This window comes from Chroicocephalus ridibundus, chromosome 22 (assembly GCF_963924245.1).
Source record: "Chroicocephalus ridibundus chromosome 22, bChrRid1.1, whole genome shotgun sequence".
In the NCBI taxonomy this organism is placed as follows: domain Eukaryota; kingdom Metazoa; phylum Chordata; class Aves; order Charadriiformes; family Laridae; genus Chroicocephalus; species Chroicocephalus ridibundus.
In genome coordinates, this window is record NC_086305.1 from 3248624 (window position 1) to 3268240 (window position 19617).

At 61.3% G+C, this 19617-nt stretch overlaps 2 protein-coding genes across 4 annotated transcripts; both read right to left on the reverse strand.

The window, feature by feature from the left end:
* Positions 1–722: 722 nt before the first annotated feature.
* CCDC124 (coiled-coil domain containing 124) lies at positions 723–12362 on the reverse strand. Of its 3 annotated transcripts, none has more exons than XM_063358087.1 (5): positions 12236–12362; positions 10542–10713; positions 3431–3617; positions 2961–3075; positions 723–2609 (listed from the first exon to the last, which is right to left on the reverse strand). In XM_063358087.1, exons 2-5 carry the CDS (start codon positions 10698–10700, stop codon positions 2405–2407), a joined length of 666 nt encoding a protein of 221 aa, XP_063214157.1. In that variant the 5' UTR covers positions 10701–10713; positions 12236–12362; the 3' UTR covers positions 723–2404. The 3 variants fall into 3 exon arrangements, with proteins under 3 accessions (XP_063214157.1, XP_063214158.1, XP_063214156.1); XM_063358088.1 differs by lacking the exon at positions 12236–12362 and adding an exon at positions 10948–11760; XM_063358086.1 differs by lacking the exon at positions 12236–12362 and having other exon boundaries at positions 10542–10941.
* Positions 12363–13046: 684 nt separating this feature from the next.
* On the reverse strand, positions 13047–19191 carry SLC5A5 (solute carrier family 5 member 5). The gene is made up of 14 exons (XM_063358396.1): positions 18781–19191; positions 18608–18673; positions 18247–18298; positions 18049–18116; positions 17816–17970; positions 17558–17698; positions 16319–16448; positions 16069–16157; positions 15833–15945; positions 14785–14855; positions 14450–14536; positions 14135–14340; positions 13375–13478; positions 13047–13276 (listed from the first exon to the last, which is right to left on the reverse strand). Exons 1-14 carry the CDS (start codon positions 19189–19191, stop codon positions 13047–13049), a joined length of 1923 nt encoding a protein of 640 aa, XP_063214466.1.
* Between the last annotated feature and the right edge of the window lie 426 nt (positions 19192–19617).

The following is a 19617-nucleotide window of genomic DNA, read 5'->3' on the forward strand; positions in this document are numbered from 1 at the left end:
GGACCCCGGGGAGAGGGGGGGGGACACGCCACAGCCCCCCCAGCCTGGCCGGGTCCCCTAGGCGTGTCGTCCCCCCCCCCCGCGGGGGGACAGCAGGGCATTGCCGCAGTGCCGAGGAGGAGGAGGAGGAGGAGGAGGAGGGTGGGCTCCGCTGCACAAAGCCAGGGCTGTGCAGAGCCTCTGCGCCATGGGGGGGGGGGAGGCAGGGAGAGGGGGGGGGACACTCCCAGCACCCCAGGGATTGGGGGGGGGGGGGGAAGGAACGACACAAATCTGTGGCCTGGGGGACGTGGGGACAGGGGGGCTCAATGAGGGGATGCGGGGAGGGGAACACTCACTCACGGAGGGGCGGGCAGGGTGGGTGGGGGGACACGGGGGGGGGGGTGCAGGGAGGGCGCGGGGGGGTGGTTTCACCAACATCAGTCGCAGGCAGGGGCAGGGCAGCTGCCTGCAGCCTCCTCCTCCTCTGCTGAGCCACAGACACCCCCACAACCCACTGGGGGGAAGACAAAAAGGGGGCGCCCCCCCCCGCCGCCAAGACATCCCCAATCCAGGCAGAAACCATGGAAGATTCCAGTAGGATTTCCAGCCGCCATTTCTGGGGAGGAAACAACACCCCCCCCTCCCGAGCAAGCCAGCAAAACAGCCCCCCCCAACCCCAGCCCTTTATTCCTTCAAGTTAACAGGGGTTGGGTGTTTTTTTTTTCATTTTTAATTAGGTTCAAACACAACAAACTTCTCACAGAAAGGGGGGGGGGGGGGGGCACCGGGTACATTCCTCCCTGTCCCTACCGGCCATCGGGGGCTGGGGGGGACAGTGGCAGGGACCTTCAGCCTGCAGGTGGCAGAGGGCCGGGGAGAGCCCCCAAGGGCCGCAGGGTCTGGGGTTCAGCATCGCCTCCTCAAAGCCCTTCACCCCCAAAGTGCAATCGCCCCCGCAGCCTGGAGGGGTCCTGCAGCCCCCCCCCCCCCCCCCCCCACCGCTGGCAGGTGACCCTCGGCGGGGACAGAGGCCACCCTGGCTGCCCCTCTGTTTAGTGCCATCAGAAGGACACCCCAGCAGGACCAGGAGCCAGCTCTGGGTTTAACCGGCAGCCCCAGTTAAACACACAAATAAGCACCAACATCAACGGAGCTGCTGCCGGCGGCGGGGTGGGGGGTGGTTAGAGCTCAGGAAAAGAGTTTCCCCCCCAAAAGAGCCGGGAAAGGGGAGAGGGAGAGAGGAAAAGCCAGTCCCTGCTCCAGGTGAGGGGCAGGACTCGGGCTGAGCCCCTCCGGCCCTGCGCGGGCGCCGCCACCACTCTCCCACGGGAGCTCACCCATTTCTTCTTGCTTGGGCCAGCAGAGAGAGCCCGGGGCCAGCAGAGAGAGCCCGGGGCTGCGGCCGAAGCGGGACACAGCCAGGTTAGTGGCCCAGCGGCGGGTGAAGCTGCCGAGGTGACAGTCCCCCATCCACAGCCCTACAGGGCACGTTCTTGCCCCAGGCTGGGAGCAGGCAGGGGAAGAAGCGGAGGGAGAAGCAGCAGGTTCCCTTCTTGGGGCAGTTCTCGGGCAGCGCGGGGTTCGCAGCCCCTCCAGGAACCCTCCAGTCCCACCAGCAGCGTGTGAGGCCGCGGGCAAGGCCACCAGGGAAGCGACAGAGAGAAGTCTGGTGCCAGCGTCCTGCACGGACAAGGCAGGAACCGCACCGCGCTGTGTTATTTCTCCCATTCCCTCTCCAAGATAGAAGCTCGTTTTCTCTCTGCCCCACACCACCGCGCTGAGCCGCTTCTCTCATGGCGGTTCCTCCTCCCCATCCGAGATCAAGAGGAGAGAGGTGGCAGTCTGGAAGCTCTTCGGGGACACCCCAGGACAGAGGACGGGTGAGGTCCCTTCCTCCCGACGGCTTCAAAAATTCACCCCGCGGAGCAGGAGGGTAGAGACGGGGCTGAAGGCGGTTGGGCTCCGGTCCAGGCTGCGAGCGGGTGAACGCAGGGCGCTGAGCCAGCACGGGGCGGGGGGGGATCCCCGCCTCGGTAGGATGCGCCCCACAAGCTGCTGAAGGTCTGGAAGCGAGTTAATAGGGGTTTTGGTTTTTTTTTAAGACAACAACCGAATTTGGAAGCATGAAGGTAGTGTTAGTCTGTCCAGGTCATCGCTGTGGAGGGGTGAGCACGTCACGGTGCGGGGGGGGACAGGGCATCAGTGAGGACGCTGCAGGGTCCCAAGGCCACGCGAGCGGTGGCCTCGTGCTTATTTTAAATCCAAGAAGAGAGAAAGACAAAAAGTGGGGGCAGGAAAGGGAAACAAAAGGCGAGGAGGTTCCTTGTGTCTCCTGTTTTCATCCGAGCAGAGCCCGGAGCTGGCGGGGAGGGGGGCGGCTCCAGCCCACTGTCCGGGGGGGACACGACGATCAGCTCTAGTTCTACTTTTGGCTGTTGTACGCTTTGTGCCTCTGATTCATGGGGTTTTCCGGAGACTTCATCCACTCCTTCTTGAGGAGCTGCTTGAGCTGGGACAGCCGCATGTTGGGGTTCTCTTGTTTCAGGCGCGGCAGATTGACCTCTTCAAAAGCCGTGAAGGCAGCTTTCATCCGGCGCTCGGGATGCCGGTCCGGATCATTGCCGACGCTGCCGGGGAGAGGTGGGGGGGAATTGAGAGAGAGACACGGATCAGAGACACCTCCCTGCAGGCACCGGCCAGCGTCCCGCTCTCATCCGCCGTCAGCGCAACTGTGTGCCTACAGAACTCGGGCGATAAAGCGGAAACCCCCGTGGCGCTTCCCCTACCCGCTTCAAATCCTCTCCACAGAACAACGGGGCAGGGAACGTGTCCCGTTCTGGCCGTCGAGATAGAAAGTCACAGGCAAAGCGTAAAAAGCAGCCAGTTCTGGGGGAGGGAGGGAGGGAGCGCCTGCAAGAATTTCTCGTAAGGAAAGCGGCGCCTTCAAAGGAGAGCACCGCTACGATGCGGCCGCATACCTGAGGACAGCAATGGCATCTTCAATCGTCCTGGCCTCCACCGATCCTTCCTCCAGCACCCTTCTGTTGATGTTCTCTTCCAAGGGAACCTCCAAGTGAGTCTTCTCCTTCTCCACTGCCCAGGGGAAAGGGAAAACCATTAAGGTCAAATCCAGCCTGCGCGAAAACCCTCAGAAGAGGCAGGGTCTTCTCCAAAGCACTCCGAAGACTCAGCCGGAGTTCAGCCCCGGTGCTGGGAAAGAAAAGCGCCTGCTCTGCAGCTCTGTTTCTCCACCTCAAGGTGACAGGAGGTTTCTTTTTCCCCCATTTGGGTCTTAGACACAGCAAAGGACGCAGCACACAATAGCTGCAGGCAGCTCTTGCTTTCCCAACAGCTCGTCCTTCAGCGACCGTAGGTGAAAAAGGAACAGTCCCCCCCCCTCCACCCCACCCCCTGCGGCTCTCAGGGCCTTTCTGTGGTACCACCAAACCTGTATCGGCATTCTCCCTCTGCTGCTGGTCTTTTCTGATCGTCTCCTCGATCTGGGCCCTGGTGACTTTGCCCGGAGTGACCTGCTTGGGCGACTTCCCTTTCAGCTTCGAGTCTTCCTCCTCCAGCAGGCGCTGCAGCTCCTTCTTGCGTTCCAACTGCTCCAGCCGCCGCTTCTCCCTCTCCTCCTGGAAGGGAGAAAGGACCGGGTCACCTCCACCCTTACGCCTTCCATCACCCCCCGCAGCAGCAGAGGGATCAAACTACCCCTTAGAGAAGCAGGGAACCCCGCTTGAACAGCAACAAGCACCTCGCTCCTGCAGCTTACGCAGCACCGACCTCACCTTCTCAGAAGAAATGTTGGCAGGTTCCCCCCGACCTCCAGTGAGACAGCGAGCGCCCGTCCCGTCCCTCCAGAATAATAATTTCCCCCGTCCCCACCCGCGCTGGCTCCCCGGGACGTCAGTACCGTGAAACACAACCCTGCCGTCCAGAAGGAGCGGGAGGCACCAGCCAGGACTGCCGGCAATCGGATTAAGTTTTCCACTTTCAATTTTAATAAGTGGTCGGAGGTTGAAAGTTCAGCGGTTGTTCGAGACAAGCCAGGCAAGAGGCTGAATCCGTCCTCAGGCCTGGCTCACGCTCTTCCTAAGAGCCAGGGCGGGCGGTTAGACCGAATCCAACAAGCCATACAGCTCTTGTGGTAATTTTAAAGTGCTTCTCAAGGAGTTTAAGAGCCACTCTGCCCTCCAAGGCCCAGGGAAGAGGGCGACAAGACCATGCAACAAGTCCCTAGGGGCTTTCACCTCTTTGGCTTCGGGTTTTTTATTTTTTCCTCCTCTCCCAAAACCCGTGAGGTTTGGCAAAAAGAAAGAAACGAGTGAACATCTCTCTGGGGCAGCATCACATGCTGCAGAGCACTTCGCATTTAGGTTAGTTACATGGACACTTAATTACGGCTCTCATCCATTATTCACAGGGACGGCACGACGAGCTGATCGAGCGTTAACGGAACGGGTTTGCTCAAAGGCAGCTGCCCAGCAAAACCACCCCAGCAGTAACGCAACCTGCTGTCTTCATCGGTGTTTAAGGAGCAGGAGCAGAGCTACACCCGTTGGGGTAAGGCCCTCTTCAGAGACGGTAAGCCGGGCTGGGCGTTGAGACTCTATTCAACAAAAAAAAAAAAAAAAAAAACAAACAAAAAAACCAAAACCAACCCCCGTAAGTCGCTCCACGGCTTAAGAGTTTAAAGAAAAACCCATCAAAACACAGAATCAAAGCTCACAACCACTGAATCAAAACATGCCCTGGGGCTGCCGCTGCTTCCGTCAAGCGGAGCAAGGACCAGGCCTTTCAACCCGGCTGGGAAGGGAAGGGAAGGAAAACCTCACCTACCTCCACTCCGAGCAGCTGGGGCCGAGGATGGGAGAAAAGCCATTAGAGGGACGAAGCCTTTATTACAACTGGCAGTCTTCAAATTCTTGGTCATTAAGCGCTTAGTGCCAGTGCCTTGAGACACAATGCCCCGGCAACTGGACCGTGCATGATTTCAAAGTGCAAACTCATTTATTTAAGACGTCGGCTTTCCCTGCCCGCTGTTTTCCTGTCAAGCCTCTCCCTCTTCTAGTAAAGGTTGAGTAAACAAACGTGCTCGGTCGCCCAGATTAGGAGGGATTTTGGCCACTCCTGGAACAGGCAGGGTGTCACGAGGGGAGGGGGAAGACTGTCTTACCCCCTTAAAATGTTATATACAGGGATATGGCTGAGCAAGAGCAGCCACGGTGCTTTGTCCGCCCTCACTCAGCACAGCTCCAGGTGGGATCTCCGGCTCGGCCACCAGCTTCTGCTTGAGCGTCGGGCAGTTTTGAGGAAGAATATGGGAGAAACCCCCCAAACCGAAGAGATTAACGCGCCCAAACAGAAGGAGGGCCACAGAAATCACGGAAAGCCCAGCAGTCAGGGAGAGTAAGCCATTTAATTAGACGTAAAGCGCGTGCAAGAGAAGCAGCGCTGCGTGTTCCGGATACCGGTACCGTGCCTAGAACATGGGTTAGCGCAAAGAAATCATCCCCCGACCGCTCCTCCCGACTCCCGAAGCTCAGGGGTGACTGCACAAGGTAACGCAGAGAAGGTGCTGGCACACCCCAGCCGGTGCGGCTGGGGCTTGAATCATTCCGGAGACCGGGAAGGAGTGGATACGCAAGTGCTAATGACCTCAAGAAAGGGAGCACGACATTTCAGAGCAGAAATGTTATTTATAGGCAGAGAAGATTATCTTTTACCCCAGCTCATTACAGAAAGGGAAGCGTCCTGCGAGGCAGCTAGCTCAGCAGCCTGTCTCACATCACGCCGCCCAGCTGGGACGCCGACACGTCCGACGGAGCAGAAATTCAAGGATAATGCTCTGCTGCCCATAGCTCCTTTCAAACAAAACTCTCCAAAAAGGACGCATCCGCTTAACGAAGGGGAAACAGAGGCGCAAGCAGGGTGCAGGGCCTTCCTCCTGCCCTGCGAGCTGCAAGGGGACCTCCAGTTACCGCTCTCCCCCAGCTGCTGCTCCCCGCTCTCTGGCATTTACAATCGAGTTTCTATTTGCGGAAAGTAAATAAGCTGGCACCGTTACTAATTTGTCACAAGATCTGCAAAATCGACACGCTCAGGTTTCCCCAGCGGCCCGTCACGTCCAGGTCTGCTCCGCACCTTCCGCTGCTCCCGAAGCCTGAGGGGCCTGAAGCTGTCATTTTTTGGAAGGCTTTTCTCAGGTCGGGCCAAACCAAACTAATCCCTTTATGAATCAGCTTAAACGTCCTGATGAAAGAGATGTGGATTTGCCTCAGTGAAGCGTACCGCAAAGCTATTAGAAAACTGGAAAGGAAATTAATGATTTTTCTCCCTCAACGCTGCCACGCTCCGCAGGGCACCGGGAGGAGCAAGGGGTGAGACTTCTTCAGCTGGACACTTCTGTTCCCCAAGGATTTGTCCGTTAAAATGCCAGTTTCCAGCCTTGCCCGAGCAAGGAACAATTCATCAGCTTTCACAACAGCTTCCCACCTGCTAGCCAGGAGGAGAACAAGGTCCCACGCACACGGCTTTGAGAGCAAGCGGTCAATTGAAGCGGCAGCGCTCCCAATCAACCTCTTAGCGTGAGGCCCCAAGGAAGGCAGGAGAGCATTGTGCTGGCCTGGCGTGCCCGCTTCTCGCCCTGGCAGAAGGGCAAAAGCAATGCCAAAAATGACGCAGTCAGAAGACAAGCGGGGCAGAACTGACCCGGAGTACGTCTAAGCGCTTGCTGAGGTACGCCAGAGCTTCGAGATGGGATCAAACATGCCCCTTCCATCGCCTGCAGGCAGTCAAAGCAAGCATCGAAGGGATACTGGAGCCTGAGGAAGATGGTTCTGGGGTCTGACGCCCAGCCTGGTGTCGTTGGGTATTTCCCCACGACATCTCTGTCCCCTGCATTGCTCCTTCAAGCCCTTAGATTTCAGTATTGCGTACCTGGTACCCCACAGACGTCCTCCAAAGAGGGAAGAACAGTCATTCGACCTGTCTCGCACTTTAACTGAAGAAGAGCTGGTGCTCACAGCTGAGTAATTCTGCACTGAATCAGAGGAGAGGGGGGAGAGAAAGTCACCGCTCGCCTGCCTGCGATGCCACTGCAGCGGGGACCTGTCGGTACGCGACCCTGTCAGCCCACACCCCGTGACTGAGGCAAACGGGAACGAGAAAGGCGTAAAGAAAAGAGTCGCTGCTCCCTCGTGCACTATCTGCACTCTCCTAGCACAAGTACTCGCCCTGCGTTTGACTTGAATTTTTCCCCGGACCCTTTGTACACAAGTACAAAGCGTCTCCTCGCTCCCACATCATCCGCACGCCCTCCCTTCGCCATTCCCACCGAGGGCACCGAGGAGAGCCATGGGAGAGACCTCCGCGGGACGGTGCTGCCGATGCCACGCCGGGCAGAGAGAAGGGTGCCAAGGGGCTTTGAGCGGCCGCTGAACAAGGAGGAACCGCTTTCCTGGCAATATGGGCACTCAGCAAACAGAGCCCCGGCAAAATACAGCCTGAATGGGGAGAAGGGCTTGTCCTCCCTCGGCCAGACAGCCCTGGTGGGAGTTTGGGAAGGAGACTGGGAATTGGGCTGCGTCCTTCCAGCGGACACCTTGGCTCCAGCAGCAGCCCCAGCCAATGAGATCTTCCTGTATGTGCTCGCAGGGCACAAAGTGGCCAAACCCAAGGTCACCAGAGAGAAGAAAGTCTGACTCCAGCTGCGAGACCTCTGCCCTTGACAGATACTCCACCAGTCCTTTCCTTCCCGTAATGCTCCAGCCGATTTAATGGTTTGTCACCCTTCCAAGCCTGCCCGCAGCTTCACCCGGGACGCACACACGTCTGTGGCTGTTGCACCACTGGAGACACTTTAGCTAATTGCACGGAGAAAAACCACGCTGTCATCAGGCTGAGGACTGTCACGCTCTGAGCTGCAGTCTAACTTCGCATAGGAAGAACGAAGGGACAGAAAGGATGAAAACACCCAAATGTTACAGGAAAAGCAGTTACCTAGGTAAAACCCTGAGTCTTCCAGCAAGAAGGATGGAGATTTTGCACTTTCCTGCCAGAGCTCTCCAGAGAAGGTAACAAGCTGTGACTTGTGCTGAAGTGCCAGAGGAGGAATACACACATCGCAGGCTGGTGACATTAGCTCAGATGTTCCTTTATGCATCACAGAGCCACCAAACGAGTGTCATCCTCTGTTAGCACAGGACGGTTGCTCAGAGAGCAGGGCGGGGTGGCATTTAAAGAAACCCCAGAACGCAGCAAAAGCAAACAACAGGACAGTCGTCTGGTGACAGCGAATCTCACGACAGCAGATGCGCATTTTGAACGTTCGGCTTCCCTACGCTCAAGTATTAACCTTGATGTGCATCGCTGCCCCGTCAGCGAGGCCACCAGACTGCCAGGCAGAGCCACCAAACCCCGGAACAGAAACAGAGTTCTGCGCTTTCCCTTGTTTCACTGGGGCTCCAGTGATGCTCTGCGGGGAAAAAGGGATTTAAGGGGAGCACGGGGTTCGGTCTCAGCACGTCCCAAAGGCTTTCAGCCACTCCTGCCTGCTGGCGATGCAGGAATTCAGAGGTGCTGCACGGGTGCGCTGCGGTGCCGTTAATGTGTTACTGCCATCGCCCGGAGAGCTGGGGAAGAGCTGGAAGAGCTGCTCGGTGCTGGGTGGGAGGTGCTGAGAGCATCCTCCTACACGCAGCGCCATCCCCTCCTCCGGGTGCTGTAGCTGGGAGCGACACGAGTCCCTCCTGCAGCATATGGCCGTGGCCGGCAGCGTTATTTCCATGCCGGCACCAACTCCCGGGAAGTTTGACTCCTGTGAACCATTTCGTTTCTGTCCTCTCTAGGCTGAGGATGGAAAATAATTTACAATCTGAGTCACAAATCCCTTCCCCACCGGGATGCAATGGGGCACAGGCAGCTTCTTCCATTCTCCGTGGGTATATTCCAGCCTGATGACACGGGCGAAGCAGATGAGAAAGGTTTCACTCATTTATTTTGCCCCAGCAACCCACTCATTCCTGTCTGCTGGCCATTTGCTTCCCCTCACAAAGCCTCAGCCTTCGCTTTGGCTGTGGCAGCGTCTGCGTGCGGCTCCGGCAGCAGCAGAGCCCCCGTGAGAGTACAGTGAAACTCCGAGCCTTTCTGGCAGGACAGTCCCCACCTGAGTGGAGAATTCTGCTGCCGTGAGCTGCAAGGTCCCCAGGCGGGTTCGTGGGAGGCAACCGCACTAAAACACGGCATTTGGGTAAAATTCAGACCTAGAGAGGGGACCAGAGAGAGGGGTTGGCTGAGCTATCACGTGGAAACGGCCTCACTGGTTTCATAAACTCCAGTCTGAGGCTCTGGGATGGACCCTGCTTTTCCAGTTTGCAATTCCAGCTCACGACACGGCTCCCCTCTCCAGACTCCCATGCCCCTTGCCTGCGGGAGGCTGTTTTGGAAGCCCAGTCAAATAGGTCACTGTTGGCAAAATCTTAAGTAGAGTAATAATAAGTCCTTGTTCCAGGAAGTAATTAGGCAGCATTACAGGATTGCGTGGGGGAACAGCACACAGGACTCCAAATTCCAAACGTCAAGACACATATTAGGGGTGAACTCATGCAGATGTACACAGCACGCAGCTATCAAGGTCACGGGGACGCCCTGGCTTCCTGCCTGCCCGGCCAGCGTGCTCAAGTACCGACACACAAAGTTCACTAAGCACCGAATTCACAGAGCGGCACAAACCCAGTAACCCCATCAATCCCATTTACGTCATCAACAGAAGCCCTGTCTGCTTAGCACGAGGACAGAGACATCATTTCAGAAGAGGCAGCTAAAGTAACACCAACAATTGTTTCTAGAAAAATCCACAAAACCAGAAGGTAGATTTTGTCTAGAGCCGACGCAGGACAACGTCGAAAACCAAATCACCCAGAAATAAGCACTAAAACGCTCTGTTTATTGAACACCGAGGCAAATGTGCACCCAGGGTGGAGCGAGCTGCTAAGAGCAAACCAGAGAGAATCTTTTGAGAGAGAGACACGTCCTGATGCGTGGCACACCAAGTCAGGGAGGAAAAAAAAAAAAAAAACCCAAACAAAACTTTGTAATCCTTAATCCTGCTGATTTCTTTTTCCTTCTACAAAAAAAAAAAAAAATCAAAGAAAAGTTAAGAAAGGAAAAGAAAGAAAAAAAAGCTAACAAACTGCTTGTCAAAAATCAAGCCCTGCAGCAGAGTTGCCGATCTTTTACTTAATTCAATTTTAAATGATTCCAACAATAAAGCTTTTACTGCCTCCCTTGGGAAGTCAGCTCTAAGCTCCACCAGATTTTGGAATTACACATCAAAGCTTACACTTCCTCCCACACTCAGCTTCTTTTAGCTCCCAGAGAAGCCACTAGTTCCAGCTCTTCTGCCTGAAACTAAGTGCAGGACAGGACAACGTGTGGAGGGACGGCTACAGCTGGGGGCAGAGAAGGAGAAGCAACCCTTTCTGAGCAAGCCTGGATCTCACGGGCTCAGCAAAGGACCAGCGAGAAGACACCCTTCTACCTGACTAGTCATTCACCTTCCTTTGTTCCTTCCTCATCACGTGTTTGTCTTCATCCTTCCAGTAGGCATCTTCCAGCTCCTGCTGACGCTTGGCATCGGCTGCTGCCTTTGCCTCAGCTTTTCTCGCGCGGGCAGCAGCCGACTTGGTATTTTCACCTTGGAACTTCTTGGGCATCACTCAAGGTGCTCTGTGGAAAAGAAAAGAGGTTCAGATCCTCACCCTGGACAAGATCTCAGGTTCGCCATCACCCCCGGGAAGCAGGAACAGCTGAAGCCCACACCAGGAAAACCCCCTTTTCTTATTGCCTCATACTATTTCGAGATCCTGGGCAGAACAGATCTAGTAATCTCCCAGCTCATCCAGGAGGAATTCTGCTCACTCCACCCCAGATCCTCAGCAGGGGACAGTCCCTCCCACCTACTTATTGTGCTGCAATGACATGAGAAACCGAGCTGCTGTGTTCCTGGTATCGAGTCAGAAGCATCCCTGCCCTGCAAACCAACACGCTCTCTGCTGCTGAGTCAAAACGAAGGCGGGTGCTTTCGTTCTGCACTGGCAGGCTCCGAGGGGAATTCACTGCTGCCGGCAGCACAGCATGAAGCAGCACAAACGCTGTTATCACACCCGCTGACTATCTGCACAGAAACGCAGCTCCATGGCCTCATTTAACTTGGATAAATGACCACGCAGGTGTGCCGTATTGATTTCCCCTATGTTGTCAGGGTAGGAAAAGTCCTAAAGCCAGGCACAACGGGAGCCAGAAAATTAACCGGGCAGCAAGAAAGGCCCTTCTTCTCAGCACACCCCCATGCAGACACCACATTCTGGATCTTAAATCTTTACTTTTAATGTCAGGTAACTCTTTGCTAAACAAGAAACAACAGAGAAGGGCTGCTGTTTAGGGCTGGTGCTCGAGCCTTGAGGTTTTCAAAGCCCAGGCTGGATTAAATCCCTTCTCCTCCACGATACGTGCTCTGACCCTTGCTGAAGGCCACGATCTGGGCAGGGCCCCCCAGGACAGCACAAGGTGTGGGAGGGCGAAGGACGTCCCCCCCACCCCAGGGGCTGCTCCAGGCCCTCCTCCAGAGCCAGCCTGCCCCGAGCTGCCCCCACCCAGAGGGTGGCTCTCACCTGCCCAGGCCAGACCCCTACTCTGTGCCAGGGTCCCCAGCACCCTTCATTGCCCTGGGGCCCGATGGAGTACATCCCCCCCGGTGATGGAGCCGCCCCCCACCTCCCACAACAAGGTGTCATCTTCACCCTCCCACGACAGACACACACCCCCCCCCCTCCCACGACAGACACACACACACCCCCCTCCCACGACAGAGCCCCCCCCCCCTCCCACGACAGGGTGTCTGTGTGTCGTGTCGTCCCGCCCACCTCCCCTGCCCTCCCCCAAGATGGAACCCCCCCAGCTGCCCATTCCCCGTTAGCTCAGGACAGGGCCAGCTTTCCCCCCCCACACCCTCCCCAGACCCCCAGCCTCTCCCCCCTGCAGGGCCCAGGCCTCAGGCCTAAGCCCCCCACAACCATCACCCCTCCGCGGCCTCCTCCCCGCATCCCCCGCCGGCCCAGGCCTGCCCCCCGCAGCCCTCCTCCTCTCCCCCGGTTCGCCTCCGACTCCCCTCCCCTCCCCGTCCCGTCCCGTCCCGTCCCGTCCCGTCCCGTCCCGTCAGGCCGCCCCCGCGGCCCAGGCCCGCTCCTACCCGGACCCCGCCGCTCCGGCCGTCGCGCACGTTGCGCGTCACCGGGGCGCGCCGTCGCTCCCACGGGAGGGGCGGGGCCAGAGGCGACGGCGGCGCGTCAGGGCGTGGGTGCCGCCGCCGCCATCTTTGCTAAGGGCACTCCCCTCTCCGCCCAGGCCGCGGCGGCGGGACCGGCGAGGAGCGACGGGCCGGCCGTCAACCCCCGCCCGCGGCAGCGCCCGGTGCGCGGCGGGAAGGCCGGTGGAGAACCTACACTCCGCCCGCCGCCTCTCCTTCCCTGCCCGGCACAAAGATGGCGGCGCCACCCAAGATGGCGGCGCGACCCAGCGGCGCCAATTGCACCTGGGTGGGCGAGGCCTGGCAGGGTGTGGCCTATTGTTAGCGGGGCGGGGCGGGGCTTCACAGGGCGGGGCCCCTTGTCACGCGGAGGATTTGGCGGGGCGGGGCCCGTTCTCACCTGGGTGGGGCTCAGCGGGGCGGGCCCCATTGTTATCGGGGTGGGGTGGAGCTCGGCGGGGCGGGGCCCATTGTCCCCAGGGCGGGCGGGGTTTATGGCGCAGGCCCCGCCCCCGTCCCCCCCCCCAGCACTTGTCCCCCGTGTCCCCGTCCCAGTTTGACCCCCCCCCCGCGCTGTACCAGCTCCTGTGTCATCGCCCCCCCTCGCCCCCGGCACCCCCCAAGGACAGGCTCCTCCCAGGGGACATCTCCTTTATTGGGGACCCCAGGACAGGGGGGACACACCTCCCCCCCCCCCCCCCCGCAGTCCCACCACAGCCACAGCCTGTCCCCCCACGTCCCCTCCCCCGGCGCCCTACACGTGGGTCTCCTGCAGCAGCAGCTCGGTGGCAGCACCGGGCTCGGGGGGGGCTCGGGGGGGGCCGCCGTCCCCATCCGGCCTTGCCGGCAGCGCCTGGGGGGCTTCGGCCTTGCCCGGGGGCTCTTCCCCGGGGGTCTCGGTGGCCATGGGGGACAGCGAGGACGTCTGCTTCGCGATGTCCCACCACAGCACGCCCGGGGGTGGCCGCGTCCGCTTGGTCGACCCTGCCGGAAAGGGGGTGCCATGGGGAGGGGCTGCGGGGGGGGGGGGGGGACACGGGACACACACCTGCGACGTGTCCCCACACGGAGCCCGGCCTCACCTGGCAGGGAGCTGAGCAGGACCCCCGCCACCACCGTGGTGAGGGTCCCCAGCGCCCCGTAGTACAGGTAGGAGATGGCGTAGAAGTCACCCACGACGGCCGGCCTGCGGGGGGGGCGGTGGGGGGTGAAGGACCCTCAGAGACCGCGGTGTGACGTCACAGTGAACAGGGAAAGTTGGTGTGACGTCAGAAGGAACAAGGAAAGTGGTGTGACGTCAAAAGGAACAAGGGAAGTGCTATGAGGTCACAAGGAACGGGGACAGTGGTGTGGCGTTACAGGGAACAGGGAAAGTGGTGTGACATCACAAGGAGCAAAGACAGTGCTGTGACATCACAGCGAAGAGGGAAAGTGGTGTGACGTCACAAGGAACAGGGACAGTGGTGCGACGTTACAGGGAACAGGGAAAGTGGCGTGACGTCAAAAGGAACAAGGAAAGTGCTGTGACATCACAGCGAACAGGGAAAGTGGTGTGACGTCACAAGGAACAGGGAAAGTGCTGTGACATCACAAGGGACTGTGGTGTGACGTTACAGGGACCAGGGAAAGCGGCGTGACATCACAGCGAAGAGGGAAAGTGCTGTGACATCACAAGGAAAGCGGTGTGATGTCACAAGGAACAGGGAAAGCGGTGTGACATCACAGTGACTAGGGACGGTGCTGTGACATCACGCCGAGCCACCTGCGCCTCCAGCTCCCCCCCGCCACACCCATCTGCTGCCCCCCCCCACCCCCCCCAGCCCAGGCCGTGCCCCCCCTCACCGTGGCGGGGCGGGGGGCTGCTGGCGGGGGGGCAGGGGTCCCAGCAGGACGGTGCGGTTGGCGCCGGCGGTGCGGTTGTAGAGCGGGCAGAGGGCTCCGGCGGCGGGCAGCACCCCCATGGTGGCCGCGCTGGGGGGGTAGAGGGTCCCCCCCACGGCCACCCAGAAGGAGAGGGCGAAACCGGCCCCCAGGCCCCCCAGCACACCCTGCGGCAGAGGAGAGGGGTCTGTGCAGCCCCGGGGGAGCGGGCTGCGGTGGGACCCCCGAACCCTTGGGACCCCCCCCCCCCCCCAGAGCCCCCCCCGCAGGACTCACGGCCGTGCTGCACATCGGCAGGAACATGCCCAGGACGAAGGCCCCCAGCAGCGGGCCGCTGATCACCCCCATGACGGTGAAGGAGCCCTGGGGGGGGGACGGAGAGCTTGGGGGGGCTGTGGGGACGAGGAGGAGAAGAAGGAGGAGGAGGAGGAGGAGGAGGAGGAAGGCACTTGGCTCTGCCCCAGACCCCCCCGGCTGCCGCAGCCCAACCGGCTGGAGGGTTCTCGGGCAGCCAGCGGCGTGTGGCCGGGTCCCACTCGGCCAGGCAGAGCCGGTGGGCAAAGCGGGGGACGGGGGCAGCGGGGGGAGCCCAGTCCCGCGCCGGGGCTCACCTGCAGCACGCCACCGCCCAGCAGCGAGGCCAGGGCCGCCACCGTGATGCACGAGGTGCCGTAGATGAGCGCTGCGGGGAGACGGCGGTGGCTCAGCAGGGCAGGGCACGGCACAGTGGAGCACGGCACAGCATGGCGTGGCACGGTGCAGTGCAGAATGGCACGGCACGGCACGACATGGCACGGTGCAGCGCAGAAAGGTATGGCACAGCATGGCACGGTGCAGTGCAGAATAGTATGGCATGGCATGGCACAGGACAGCAGGCTGCAGTGCAGGATGGCATGGCATGGCACGGCACGGCACAGCATGGCATGGCACAGCATGGCACAACATGGCACGGTGCAGTGCAGGATGGCATGGCATGGCATGGCACAGCATGGCATGGGGCAGTGTGGCACAGCATGGTGTGGCACGGCATGGCACAACATGGCATGGTGCAGTGCAGGATGGCATGGCATGGCATGGCATGGCATGGCATTGGGCAGTGTGGCACAGCATGGTGTGGCACAGCATGGCACAACATGGCACAAGGCAGTGCAGAATGGCATGGCATGGCACGGCACAGCATGGCATGGGGCAGTGTGGCACAGCATGGTGTGGCACGGCATGGCATGGCATGGCATGGCACCGCATGGCATGGGGCAGTGTGGCAAAGCATGGTGTGGCACAGCATGGCACAACATGGCACGAGGCAGTGCAGGATGGCACAGCACGGCACAGTGCAGTGCAGAATGGCATGGCATGGCATGGCACAGGATGGCATGGTGCAGTGCGGCATGGCACAGTGTGGCACGGCCTGGCACAACATGGCACGGTGCGGTGCAAGGTGGCATGGCACGGCACAGCATGGCACGGGGCAGTGCAGGATGGCACAGCATGGCCCTGGATGAGGTAGCGTGGCATGGCACCATGCTGGCCACCATGGCATGGCACAAAGCAGTGCAGTACGGGATGGGGGAGCATGGCACGGCATGGCGTGGCATGGCTCAGCATAGCGCAGTGCAGCATAGCACGGCACGGCACGGCACGGCTCCCATGCCCACTCACACAGCCCCTTGGAGATGAGGGTCAGCCTCCGCGGTGACAGCGCGGGCAGCCTGGGCTTGACGAGGTCCTCGACGGTGACGGCCGCCATGGCGTTGATGCTGGTGGAGGCCGTGCTGGGGCGCGGGCAGGCGGCAGCGCTCAGCCCCGACGCTGGCAGCCTGCGGGGTGGGGGGGCAAAGCCCCCTTCTGCGGGGAGCTGTGGGGTGCCCTTGGGGCGAGGGGTGCCCCGTCCTCACCTGAGGGTCCCGCTGTAGGCACAGGCCAGGAACAGCCCCGGCACCCCCGGGGACGTCTCGAAGATATCAAGGACCAGGTAGGGCACGTACTGCGGGGGGAGATGGCTGCATGGAGGGGGGACAGGACCCCGGGGGACCCCAGCCACTGCAGTGGGGCCGAGTAGGGGACCCAGAGGTCCAGCCCCTCCGGCCCCCTCTCCCTTCCACCTCGCTGCCCTCAGTTTGCCGCTCGAGAGGGCAGAGGCGGTACCTGATCCGGGGCCGAGATGTAGCCGGCGAGGAGGGGATCGCAGTCCTTGTAGAGCGCAAACATCACAAGGCCACAGGCCACCGCGCTGGAGACGATGCAGAAGAGCCCCACTTGATTCACCAGCAGCGCCCTGCGAGCACAGGGCCGGGGGGAGCACCCCCGGTGAGCAGGGACACAGCGGCCGTGCAAGGGCCGTGCAAGGGTGCAGGGGCCGTGCAAGGGTTCAGCATCCGTGCAGGGGCCGTGCAAAGGTGCAGGGTCCATGTAGGATCTTCACAGGCTCCGTGCAAGGTCCATGAAGGGATGCAGGGTCCGTGCGAGGGTGCGGGGTCCATGCAGGGTCTGTGCAGTGGTGCAGGGGCCATGCAGGGTTTGTGCAAGGGGGCAGGGTCCGGGTAAAGGGGCAGGGTCCGTGCAAGGTCCATGCAAGGGTGCAGGGTCCATGCAGGGTCTGCAGATGGGTGTAGGGTCCATGCAGGGTCTGCGCAGGGTCCGTGCAAGGTCCCTGCAGGGATGCAGGGTCCGTGCAGGGTCCAGACAGGGGTGCAGGGGCCATGCAGGGGTGCAGAGTCCGCGTAAGGGCCATGCAGGCGTGCAGGGTTTGTGCAAGAGGGCAAGGTCCGTGCAAAGGTGCAGGGTCCGTGCAGGGGGGGTAGGGTCCATGCAGGGTCTGCACAGGGTCCGTGCAGTGTCTGTGCAGGGTCCGTGCAGGGTCCATGCAGGGTCTGCACACGGGTGCAGGGTCCATGCAGAGTCATTGCAGGGTCCGTGCAAGGTCTGTGCAAGGATGCAGGGCCCGCGCAAGGGTGCAGGGACCAGGCAGGGTCTGCGCAAGGGTGCAGGGACCAGGCAGGGTCCGCACAGGGGTGCAAGGTCCATGCAGGGATGAAGAGTCCATGCAAGGTCCACACAGGGTCCGTGCAAGGTCCATGCAGGGCTGCAGGGTCCGTGCAAGGTCCATGCAGGGTCTGTGCAAGGTCCATGCAGGGCTGCAGGGTCCACGCAGGGTCCATGCAGGGTCCGTGCAAGGTCCGTGCAAGGCTGCAGGGTCCACGCAGGGTCCGTGCAAGGTCCGCGGAAGGTCCGTGCAGGGCTGCATGGCCTATAGAGGGGTGCACGCACTGGGCTCCCCGAGGGGGACAGGCTGCCATGCAGCCACCCGCCCCCAACCCTCGCAGCCCCTCGCCCCGGTGCGCCGTCCCACGCCGAGCGGGCTCCAGAGGATCCCCGGGGACTCACATCCTGGCCTCCCTCTCGGTCCTGCAGGCCACGTAGCGCTGGACCTGGGCCTGGTTGACGCCGTACATGGAGAGCCAGACCAGCGTGCCACCCAGCAGGAAGGTCCAGACCGTGTACCGGCTCCGCGGGTCCGGGTTGAAGCTGGGCACACCGGGACGTGGCCGGGGCAGGGGGGTGAGCCAGGGCTGGCACTGGCCCCCCAGCACCCCAGGGCAGGGGAAGCGGGGACAGGACACAGCGGGGAGGGGGGGGACTCACTCGCCGAAGTTCACCCTGGAGCCGTTGGCGGCGATGCCCAGCACCTTGGCGGGACCCCCCACCAACAGCACCCCCCGGATGATGATGGCGATGAAGCCGGAGAGCATCACCATGACCTGGAAGACGTCCGTCCAGATGACAGCCTTCATCCCACCCTGCACAAAACAGAGCCACGGGTGAGCGCCGGAGACCCTCGGGGACCCCCAGGTCCCCCCCCTGGCTCCCACACTCACTACGGTGGTGTAGAAGGTGCAGATGACCCCGGTGGAGAGCAGGGACGCCCAGATGTCCAGACCGGTCACTGAAGGAGACGGGAAGGTGCTGAGCAGAGCCCCAGGGTGCAAACGACGCCTGGGGTGGGACAGGGCTGAGATGTCCCCAACGCAGGGACGGGGACGCGACGGGGAGCAGCCCCCACCTCCCCACCGCACCTTGGTTGAGGATCAGGGCGGGGGCGTAGATGACGATCCCCGTGTACAGCACCTGCGGGAAGAGGGGGGGGGTCAGCGCCCCGTCCCACCGGCACCGGGCCCGTGACAGCTGCGCCAAGGGGGGCGAAGGGTGACGGTGCCGCCCAAGCGCGGCATGCAGGCCCTGGCAAAACACTGGGGTTTTCATTCAAAACAGGGCTCCCGCCGGGTGCTGTTTGCTTTGAGCCACGGAAAACACGAGCACGGGAACGAGGACGCTTCCCCGGGGCTCAGGGCAGCGCCGGCACGGCCGGACCCGAGCCCCCACCGCGTGTCACCTCCCCACCGTCCCCATTCCCACCCGTGCACCGCGGACACGCACCGTGGCCACCACGTACTGCAAGGTCCCGCACAGCCGAACGCTCCTGCTGAACCGCCGCTCCAGGTACTGGGGAGAAGGACAAGGCAGGACATCGGGACCATCCCGGCATCAGGGCACCCTGGGGGCTGCTCTGGGGCAGGATAAGCGTCCCGTCCCCCCCACCCCATGCCCACCTCATAGGTGCTGGTGAGCCCCAGGCGGTAGAAGACGGGGAGGAAGAGCTGGGCGGTGAGCAGGGTGTTGAGCAGCTGCCCCACGCACATCCAGAGGAATTTGGCTCCGTAGCGATAAGCCTCCGCCGGCACCCCCAGCACCTGCACGGCCGACATGAAGCTGGCAGAGAGCGAGAGCCCCACGGGCAGCGCCGACATCTGCCGTCCCCCCGTGAAAAAATCCTCCGAGGTTTTCTGGCCGCCTTTGGCGAGGCCGTGGAAGAGCCCGATGCCGGTGGAGATCAGCAGCATCAGCCCGAAGACACCGTAGTCCCAGAGGCTGAAGGTGAGCCGCTCCGGCACCCACACCTCCAGGCTCCCCGGCGCGGCCAGCGTGGCGGCTGCAGGGGGGGGAAGCCCCTGGCCGGGCATCTGCTGGTGGATGGGGACGTGGTACAGGGACACGGCACGGGGACACGGCACGTGTAGCTAGGCCAGGGCGCGGTGGCACCGGCGCACCCAAGGGTGGCAAAACTGGAGGGGGAGAAAACTGCGCAATTATCGACCGACATCCGAGCAAGCACGGAGTGGAGAGAGTAGCTGCCTGCCTGTCCCATACTGTCCCATCCCATCCCATCCCTGCCCCGTCCCTCTCCTGTCCCATGCCATCCCATACCTACCCCTGTCCCTGTCCCATCCCTGTCCTGTCCCGTCCCATCCCATCCTTGTCTTGTCCCTCTCCTGTCCGATGCCATCCCATACCTGTCCCTGTCCTGTCCCATCACGTCCCTGTCCCATCTCTCTCCCATCCCATCCCATCCCGTCCCAGTCCCATGCCTGTCCCATTCTTGTCCCATC

Coding starts and splice junctions, on each gene's coding strand:
- CCDC124 (XM_063358087.1), bottom strand. CDS start 10,700: ATGCCCAAGAAGTTCCAAGGTGAAAATACCAAGTCGGCTGCTGCCCGC. Junction 3,618..10,541: donor TGAGGAAGGAACAAAGGAAG/GTGAATGACTAG, acceptor TCTCCCTTCCAG/GAGGAGAGGGAGAAGCGGCG. Junction 2,610..2,960: donor GATGCCATTGCTGTCCTCAG/GTATGCGGCCGC, acceptor TCTCCCCGGCAG/CGTCGGCAATGATCCGGACC.
- SLC5A5 (XM_063358396.1), bottom strand. CDS start 19,191: ATGCCCGGCCAGGGGCTTCCCCCCCCTGCAGCCGCCACGCTGGCCGCG. Junction 15,946..16,068: donor GCCTACAGCGGGACCCTCAG/GTGAGGACGGGG, acceptor CCCGCGCCCCAG/CACGGCCTCCACCAGCATCA. Junction 14,856..15,832: donor CCTCATCTCCAAGGGGCTGT/GTGAGTGGGCAT, acceptor GTCTCCCCGCAG/CGCTCATCTACGGCACCTCG.